This window comes from Ruditapes philippinarum, unplaced genomic scaffold, assembly GCF_026571515.1.
Source record: "Ruditapes philippinarum isolate M1 unplaced genomic scaffold, ASM2657151v2 ctg3808_1_1_1_1, whole genome shotgun sequence".
Taxonomy (NCBI): Eukaryota; Metazoa; Mollusca; class Bivalvia; order Venerida; family Veneridae; genus Ruditapes; species Ruditapes philippinarum.
The window spans coordinates 70,073-80,516 of NW_026865608.1; the positions used below are offsets into that span (position 1 = coordinate 70,073).

Here is a 10,444-nt window from a genome sequence, read left to right on the forward strand (position 1 = left end):
ATATCAATGACCATTATTATAGATACATAGTTAATTCACCTTCACTTGACCGCAACAAATAGGAGCATACATGTAATATTATTTTAAATGCATCTTTCCTATTAATGAAGAATATTATGCCCCTGACAGTGTGGTAGAAATCTGTTATATCAGTTAGCTGTTTGTTTGCAGCTCTTTGGTTCTTCCTTGTCATTCTCCATGTTTGGTTCTTTGTGCTTTTTTGTCTATGAGAATTTTTTGCCCTCTGGCTTGCTTGGAAATCGGATATGCCAACGTGTGGAAAATACGGCTCCAGTATGCCATACGTTTTCCTAACGGTGAAATATTAAACGTCTTTGATTTAATTATCCTTTGCGAGTTTATTAAGGTTTCACACCACTATTATGAAGTTGATCATCGTTTCATTATAGCAGTACGTACCGGGTGTAAATCTGCAAACCTTTAATTAGATTGTGCAGAATTTATAAACTGTTTAGCCCTCACTTAGGGGAATGAAACTAATACTCATATTGGCAAACAATGTCTTGTTTTGGCCTAATGGTGTTACGAGAGCGTCTAGAAAACGTTTCTTAATCAAATTATAGCCCCGTGATGGTGTGAACGCCGCAAAAGAAATGAACTAATGAGTTTTCTCCGCGACGTTCTTGGACAGTTTGATGGATTGAGTTCTACCTAAGGAAGAAAAGACCTCCATAATTTTGACAATTTAGGGTATAACGTGCAAATATTGATCATTGTTTTGTTTCTAGCACCGGTTAATTTATTTGGAAGTTTGTCGGCACTTTTTTTACTGGCGATAATTGGTGTAATGTTTCCCCGCGGAGGAATTTTGTCGTTGTTTTCTACTATATAGACATATAACATTGTTTTCCTCTCGTCTAATGTAAAACAATTCTCAAGAAAAGGCGTAAAAACAATACAGATTTTTCTTTCAATTGTGTACTTTTTTTGTTTTAAGTTCTAAGATAAATGAATGGAAGTTCACAGGAAAATTCATTAAATCTCGGCGACATTTGATGTCACATTTTGTTTTTCATTTTTGAATACGTTAGATGACATCAACCATGTCACAGAAAACTAACATGAAATATAAACTCATGCGAAATTATCTTGATATTTCATTTCCACATTTTTTTCGTAAGACGAGAAAGATTATCAATATAGTATAGATAATGTTTTAGGAAATACAAAAACAAAATGTACTTTCTTATTTGGAAGTAAAAATAGATCTACCATCATGCTCAAATACCTATATATATAGGTACATGTCACACTGTCACAGTCATGTAGATTAACTTACTATAATAATAGACACAAATGTGACTGGTCCCAGTAAAATAAGTAGAAATAGCCATTTATGTTTTAATTACTAAGTATCATCAGATAAATCTGAAACAAATGTTACTCCTCACACCATAGTGAATTCAATTCACGCCAAATGCATTTAGATGTCATCCTCCTAAAGTGTTTACTGGGAAGTCAGTCTGCATAGGACCATATCAATGTTGCTAAGGCTAGTAGTTCAAAAGCTAAACAATAAACAGGAACAAAATATACAAACAAACAAACAAAAACTTAACAACTACGGGCATCATCACATACACTGTTTATTATCACATGAAAAATATACTTGAGTTAGGCATTATAAGAAAGGGTAACATACTAATAGTTGAATTACAAACGGTTAGAAAATATTGACTTTGGCCTACTGGGGTTTAAACCCACGGCCCTCAGTTTTAATGCAGTTGACTGTAATTCTTAGTTTTTGAATACTCTACACATCTACACAGTGGTGGATGTGTATCTTGGTTCGATATCATTGTGTCAGTCTAAGCAAATATATTTTTATATTGGATGTATGTTAAATGTATGTCTAAAGTTACACGATTTCACAAAGATGTTGAAATACTAGCACCGTTTTGCAATCATACAGAAACTATATGGATTACTTAGATTCTAAATAAACATGTTTTACATATTTTACTTTTCTACAAGAATATTTCTCAATACTAACTGTACGCAGGTAACTATTTCTTTAAGAAAAGTCCATTTATCATTCGCTATCTTATGTACTTATCATGGGAAGTAACTGCTACTGGTAGTTCGCACACGAATCGTGCGTATCGAAAATAAATATAACGGACACAAAAATGATTTATACAGTCTGATTAAAAACCCAAAGCGTGTTTTTTAAAACAATAAAATGGACTAATTCGTAAAATAGTGAGAGCAAATTCGATATATATATATTTAGAATTAACTTGCGGCAATCATATTGTGTATTAAGGGTGTAATCGGGAAACTGAGTGACTAATCAAACTTTTGGAGGTTGTGTACGAGTTCGAGACACACAAGCAATGATTTCAATTTCGACTTTATCAATGCAAAAAAAGACAAAGAGTGTTTATAAAGTTATCCGATTAAAACAACATGTTTGTTTTTAAAACAATAGACGAACTCTTTGTCACCTAGAACATTTTTTTCATCATTTTGAATGCAATTTCGATACAAAATAACTCCAAAATAACGTTGCTAGAGTTTTTACAAGAAATGAAATTGTTTGTTTACTTTTACGAGGATATGCCAATTATTGATGTTCAATGTACGATAAAGTGGGCAGATATTAACTTTCAAGGTTTTCAAGGTTAACAAATCACTAAAGATATGAGCCGTGTCACGACAAAACCAACATAATGGGTTTGCGACCAGCATGGATCCAGACCAGCCTGCGCATCCGCGCAGTCTGATCATGATCCATGCTGTTTGCTTACCAACTCTATTACAAGTAGAGAAACTGATAGCGAACAGCATGGATCCTGATCAGACTGCGCGGATGCGCAGGCTGGTCTGGATCCATGCTGGTTGCAAACCCATTATGTTGGTTTTGTCGTGACGCGGCTCATATGTCTATGTCTAACTACGTGAAGGAAAAAACACAAGTTCGTATTTGATAAAAGGTCTAGCAAGGTCATTCTAGAGTATCGAAATTGCTAAAAAAATGTTCTTTCTTCGTGGAATAACATTCTCCCATTTTTGTAAAACAAGCATGTTCTTTTATAGGATAATTTTAGAAACACTGTTGGTCTTTTTTTCTGCATTGATTAAGTTGAGGTGTAAGAACCTCCGTTTAGTAGGTGTGCTGTTACTTGCTGATATTTCATTGTTAATCTATATTTTTACATTTTTAATCTAACATTCAAAATTAAAAAAGAAGCTAAGTCCACCCGCTAAGCTTCGCAAGCAAGTTTAAAGGTCTATAGAGATTTGGCCTTGAGCTTGAGCTTCGGCGAGGTGCAGGTTCTGTTTGACACCTTGAAATAATAGATTGAGTGTGAAAGGATTCAACTTCAAATAAATAAAGAACAATTTTCAGTAATTTTTGGAGAATATGGTAATACTGGTACAGCTAAATAAATACTTTTAAGTAAATGGAAATTGTGTTTCTTTTTATCTTTGTCTTGGTGGTCTAAGTTTCTAAAATCACCACAAGCGGTATTGTTTATTGTATATTTAAAGGCAATACCCTGTACTTATTTGTCATTTTATTAATGAAGCGTATGTTGTTATATACATATAATGTTCTGCTATGTCAACAATCTATTACATGATGTACGATCATCTAGCTAACTTGTCTGATCGTCTTCCCTGTTTGTTGCAGTTTATATTTTACAGCATTTTTAAACCACACACTGCACTTATACCAAGTGATTTGACAAAGAAAGACAAAAAAATGAAACTATATATATTACGTTCGGTATCACCATAAGCGTTGTGAATGAAACAACTGCTTTTGAAGTTTTCTTTTTTGTCTGACAAAGCATTTACTTTCCCTGTATCTGATTTCTTCAAGTTAGTAACGCATTAACGTTTGTTTTAGTTGTTTGCCTTTTTGAAATAGTAGTTTATAGCCCATTAACGCTGATAATTTCTTCTTCAACGCTGTAGAAAGTGAAATTTTTTGTAAATAATCTATTTCGCCAGCGAAATAATCGCAACTCTCATTCCACGGGGGTAAGTGATGCATTTCTCATTCCACGGGTGTAAGTGATGAGGTTTGTTTCCTTTGCTGTAATTTTTGTATAACTGTTCGTCTTTTGGCACTTCTAGCCGCAGCTGATTGGTTAATCGGTGGTGGTGACTCTCCTAAACGAAGAAGGTCGTTAGCATCATCTAACGCGTCAGGACCAAGTCCGGTATTAACGCTAGATCCAACGTTTAAATTGTTATCTATTTGTGTTGGCCCATTTGGTTTTATTGGACGTGGAATTTTGGTGTGAATGTTAGTTCCTTTTGTTTTGCCTCCTTTGCTTTTACTTGTTTCCGTACTTTGATTATTTCTAATGACGTGACTATGTACAGTTATTTCCCTTATCGTTACCGGTGAAACTGAGTTATTGTTCATACCGTGGTGTCTGCTAACAGTTATGTGCGATGATAACTGATGGCTTCTCTCGCTTGCAGTTCTGTGAAATGTTCTATTTTCAACGGCCCCGTTATACATTGAAGTTGATATTCTTCCACTAGCTAAGCTTGGGTGAGGGGAACTTTGGCGGTTTTGACCCGTTACAAATAATGGCGTTGCACCATAGTTATTACTCAAACTACTACCACCATTGTTTCCTAAACCGGAAGTTCCAGCTTCAGGTGTGTAGGTTCTGCGATTTTCATTCTCTCTAGATTCAACTTGAATAATACTTATATAGGAGGGTGGTGCGTCACGTGGTTCAAAACGACTTATACTTTGTTCTTCTGCTGACGGGTTCTGTCGTCTGTCGGAACGTTGCCTCCTTGCTCCTTGTACATTAGTTCTTATATGTCCCGGTAATATTGGATCGGTTGATCGTGGATTTGACCTTGAGTCGTCGTTAAAATGCAAAGAATCATATTGGGGAGGAGCTTCAGAATAAGGGGGTGGTTTTGGAATGCCAACACGCCTTCTTCGAGGTTCTGAAATAATGACATATATATTAGACTATGTTTTTTAAGAGATAATTTCCTTTAATGCCCTTTTCCCTACGAAATATCTCAATATTTTCAACATTTGCAACATGACTTAGATCATAATAAACGCAAAATATATGTTTCCCAGATAGCGTGACCGTCAGAAAAATATCACATATCATATTTCAGGATTGGTGATAACATTACATATGTATTTTCCATTATTACTGCACACACACGTACAGCGTATAAGTGTATAGTTGTTTCAGTATTGTATTCTTCTAATGGCGTAATGTACAACACTGAAACAAAATATTAAATATGAAATATTCAAAGACAACAAGCTAAAACACCTTTAAATGTAGTAAAATTAAGGTATATGCCCTTAAATGGGTTAAAACGTATGGCCTAATTCATAATGCTGTGTTTGTGCGACATAAACAAACAAAAACTGGGTTTAAAAGTAGAACAGAAACAAACAGAAAAGACCAAGACATAACAAGTTGTTTGCCAAGAATCACTAGCTGGTCTTTCCTAGTTTTGGACAAATATGTAAAAGTACCCTACGACTCTAATTACAAACAGGTTTTTATGGGGTAACTAAAATATGTAAAACTTGTTACCCTGTACACGTATATCAGACCACTGTGATAATTTTAAATGTTTCTCAAATGTTTCCTTGGCTTACTGTTTTAAAATTCATACATTTTTTGTCTTATAAGTCTATATTCACCGTCCTTTTTACAATCAATATTTTTGAACTTGTTTATTCTCTCAAATCAAATTGAATATGTCTTTAGGTATCGTTTTTTACATTTATTAAACTTTTAAAGCAGTTAAAATTTCTCAAACTGAAAGCGTCTGGTCTAATTCTAGGAAAAATGCATTTTCATTCATAAAATCATTATATCACAAAAAATCTTTGTCTTCTGATAACAATAAGCAACAAAAACGTTACTTATATAAGCAACTGTTCTACTGTTATATTTTCCCAAAACTTTCGGATTTCTTTCTAAGGTAATTCCAAAATATGTTGGTTTACTTTTGTTTTGAGTTTCTCCAACGTTTTCTTTCTGTAATATATTTATTTTTCTTCTATCCAAGAATTCTTTCATAAAATGACTTATTTTCACTCAACCTTATCATAGAATAATATGTATTTTGAGAGTGAATTGTAGTAATCGGATCTTGTTGAAGCATTATTTTTAATGTTTTCTAATTTGTGAAAGTTATGAAACTCTCATTACATACGTCATCACATGATATTGAAATAAGTGGAGAATTACTTATCTGTAAAAGTTGTGAAATTTTCACGAAAATAGACACCAGGCATATCTCCACTAATTCTACATATATTTGTTTTTAAATAGTCAAAGAAATTCTTTAAAATATGGGTTAGATTTGAGGATTCTACCTTGTAACTTTGCAATTACAGAGACATCATACTTAACGATCATCCATGCCATATCCGGCATAGGTCCGTAACTATTATTTTTTAAACATCAAGATTAAATGCCAATTTGTAAATCGTATTGATTTAACGGAAACTAAAGAAATAATCCCCGCAAAAAAAATCAGACACAAATCAATAATACCAAGTATTATTCATTATCTTTTTCGGGAAAGACGTTCAGTACATATAATTATAATATGTTGTACATTTACTAACATCTTTTATCCTAATGCATGTATATAGTCTATGTTTAATGAGGGTTCAACCGCCCGCAAGGGCACAAAATGCAGCTTTCGCTGTCGAGTACGGACCCCAGACATGTCACCAGTTAATTTTGAAGCACAAAGTGGTGATAATTTACCTCAATGCAATTTCCACGGAGTATTAGCCAAAGATATGAATTTTGAGTCAAAAATAGGTCACTGTTAGGCGGTCAATGAGAACCTAAATGTACAGTAACCTGTGACAATATTTAAGGGAAGCCCTGAAAAGGGCTGTTGGTGCCAGCAAAAGGCCTGCCATTCAAGCCGTCTAACCGTGTTAAGGGCTCACGCACCTTAGCAGATCATTCTCGTCGACTCAAGCGCCTACTTTGTAGGGACACTCTCCTCGGCTTTAGTCAGGATAGTCTTCAAATTTTCTGCCGATGCCCTGTGTCTTCTCAACGACGTAGACGTACCGAGGGGAAGAGAGAAATCATCCTTATGCATCAGAAAATATGACATGCATAAAAATGCTCACCTAAATCACCTCGCATAATGCGACGTTCTCGTGGTCCTATTTGTGTTACTCTGTTCTTCTGTTTACTCGTCAAACATATGATAAGCGCCACAACAATAGCAACAACAACGAGCGCTCCAACGACGCAGATCACAATAAGAACACTTTCGGATAACCTGCAAAAACAGAACCAAGAACAGATGAGCCGCGTCATGACAAAACCAACATAATGGGTTTGCGACCAGCATGGATCCAGACCAGCCTGCGCATCCGCGCAGTCTGATCAGGATCCATGCTGTTCGCTTACCAACCCTATAACAAGTAGAGAAACTGATAGCGAACAGAAGTAGTTATCTGCTCTCTACGTCCAACGATTTCAGTACCTTTCAAAAAATATAATTTTATCATAATTTTCATAGAATCAAGTCAAAACTGACAACGGACGGAGTGACAAAAACCAGCAATACCAAGTAAAAAGATGTTCAAACAAGGTTAAAGGTATATCAAAAAGAACTTTTACAACCACAAAATGTCATTTCTGTAGACAAATTGAGAGACGGACGATCTGAAAAACAGACAGACAGTCGGGTGGACGAACAGAGAGACTAAAGGTTAACAGACGGACATACATACAAAAGGGAGATATCATTATTATTGTATCGAAACATTATATCTTTTTCGTCATGCGATTGTGTATGCAATGAATCTTCTATCATCATAAAAAATTATCTTTGTGGATCTCTATCAGGCAGTTACACCGATTACAGAGCCAGCACTATTCGTAGTCTAAATGCGTGGAATAGAAGAGATCTCAGAATTGCTCTATGTAGCACTAAAATGGAAGCTGGACAAGTCAATTTAAGAAATTCAGGTGATTAAACGTTTAATGCCAGACTTGTGAAAAATCAACACATGAACACAGAAGGTCACGATACTTACGTAAACTCACAACAAGTTCTGTTTGCCTCCGTGCCACAACAGCCATAATCACAAGTTATGTCCGTCGAATTTTTCACAGTACAACTTGACATCTTGATTCAGATTCTGATCCACAGAATTGACAATAGCCGGATAGTAAACATACAACTTCTACAACTTCAGATTCTTTTATTGAATAGTCCATTCATCATTTTTTTAAGTTGAATTAATGAAAAAAATGTTCGACTTTTTAACTTGAAGTGTTTAATTTTTTTGTAATTTTTATAGATATTTCGACTTGATTAGATAATACACATGTTTGATTCATACGTTCTTAACATGACATAAATTAACAAACTGAAAATTATTCGCGTGATATGCAAAAAGCTAACATGATTGCACGTATTATATTTCAATATTGGATAAAATCTGATTTTAAAAACAATTGGGCTTAACAATTATGATGAACAATCATTGAACCATTGTATTAAACTTTGAAGACAATTAATATTAATATTTGTCTATCGTTTGAAACTTTGCAAGTTGATATACAGTTAATGCCTGTCTGTTAACATCCGCGGATAATTTCAGTATATATGTTTTCCTTGTCTGATTATTTTTTATGGTATAAATATTATGATATTTAAATGATGGACCTACATGTTTAAGTTAAAACCTGGAACACGTCCTGAATTCAAATAATACCGAAATAAAGTTCGTATAAAATTCCAATATGATATTTTATAACTATTGGCATTATACAGTGGGCTAATTTACTAGTGACTATCTTTTCTTTTTCACTTTTATTAAATTTTCTGTACTTCTTGGTAAATAAAAAAGCACATTTTTCTGTTTCATTAAAAAACAACTTGCTTTTAACACGACTTAACAAAACTGTAATTTTGTACTGTCATTTGATATTATATCAATGCTGAATTTGAAAAAAAACCTAACCAATAAACAAAAAAAGTGTGGTACATAAAGTCACTATATTTGCTCCTCGGGTATTCAATCTACTTCGTCATTTTCGCTCTGCCGCATAAAAAGGAAAGGAAAATGACAAAAAATGAGTACATATACTTGTGCGTATTGATCACTAAAAGACATATTTGATATTGAGTTTCTGTGATATAAAAGTGTTTATTTGTAATCATGATATGACAATAAAAAGAGGCAAAAACGAATATCAAGCTGAATGTTAAGCTGAATGTCTTGCAAGCCTCCTATTCCAGCTCAACACTGACACCAAATGCCGGGCTTATGTTTAAAGTAGATCTCTGTGCAAACTTCACAGACTTTCATTCAAGACATAACCTTTTCTTTCAGCTTTAAGACTGGATTTTCATGTACACGTATACGTATACATCTGCTACCGTTGGCGATTGAAGCATGTGCTTATCGGAATTGGAACCCAATTTTCGTGTGTCCAGCCTCCGCATTAATTGCATGGAGAACTTACTTTTTACCATGAAAAACGCAATGAAATAATTGAAGAACTAATATGCTAGTTTTAATCTTATCATGTTCAAAACATACGAATTTTTTATCAATTTATCAAGGCATTATTATCGTTAGATGCCTTGTTTCAAAGACGGTCCAGTTTCAGTGATCTTTAAAAATGATTTGTCTAAGACTAATGCGCCTGTATGTAATAATATAACATAAATTCAGCTTTGAAGAGTAAAAAAATAAATTGAAATACTTTTGTATGTAAAAAGCGCACCATTTCCTCTGAAAATCCTGCTTCTTAAATGTGTTAATGTCTACGCAAACAGTTTTCTTATTATTTCCAACACTACGAGAATATGACCTAGTTTTTTTTAAGAAAAAATTCATTTCATTTCTTTTTTTCTTATTTTATTTAACTTTTTTTTTTTATACTTTTCTCGACTTTTTTATTATTTTTCATGACTGTATAAACCAATTGAGGTGATAAATCTATCAGCATACGGTGAAATTGAAATGCATACCTCTTTCACATCTTTAAGAAACATATCGGAAGTAGGAAGGGAATTTTGATACTAAAATTGTTGAAAAAGTTGTCTAGTATTGTAATGCTATAAGAAATAATGTTAAAATAACACCAATAGATAAATACAACAATTTTTGAAAATAAAACGCTTTTTTTTACATTTTGTTCCAAAATTTCTTACCCTACATATTTGGTACTTTTATTTGGGTCCCAAATAAAAATACAACAATATTTTAAGTCATTATGAAAAAATATTCTTAGAGTCACAGAAACTGGTTTCTCCGGCCGGCAATATCATTTAAACTTTTAAACTATCACAATAACGGGATTCGATACTAGTACCAAAGATTAACAATAAATAGGATTCGAACCTGTGTCCGATTGTCGGAAACGGACAACGCAGGATTGCCATATATCTGGCTCATGACTCCATACTGATG

At 33.8% G+C, this 10,444-nt stretch overlaps 1 protein-coding gene across 1 annotated transcript; it reads right to left on the reverse strand.

The window, feature by feature from the left end:
* Positions 1-3,529: 3,529 nt before the first annotated feature.
* On the reverse strand, positions 3,530-8,390 carry LOC132729724 (uncharacterized). Its single transcript, XM_060715550.1, has 3 exons — positions 8,054-8,390; positions 7,136-7,290; positions 3,530-4,947 (listed from the first exon to the last, which is right to left on the reverse strand). Exons 1-3 carry the CDS (start codon positions 8,143-8,145, stop codon positions 4,028-4,030), a joined length of 1,167 nt encoding a protein of 388 aa, XP_060571533.1. The 5' UTR covers positions 8,146-8,390; the 3' UTR covers positions 3,530-4,027.
* Positions 8,391-10,444: the final 2,054 nt, after the last annotated feature.

Bases quoted from the DNA above. Each gene is read 5' to 3' on its own strand.
- LOC132729724 (XM_060715550.1), bottom strand. From the start codon at position 8,145: ATGTCAAGTTGTACTGTGAAAAATTCGACGGACATAACTTGTGATTAT. The intron at 7,291-8,053 runs GTAAGTATCGTG...CTGTTTTTGCAG, and splicing joins AGAACTTGTTGTGAGTTTAC to GTTATCCGAAAGTGTTCTTA. The intron at 4,948-7,135 runs GTGAGCATTTTT...TCATTATTTCAG, and splicing joins CATTATGCGAGGTGATTTAG to AACCTCGAAGAAGGCGTGTT.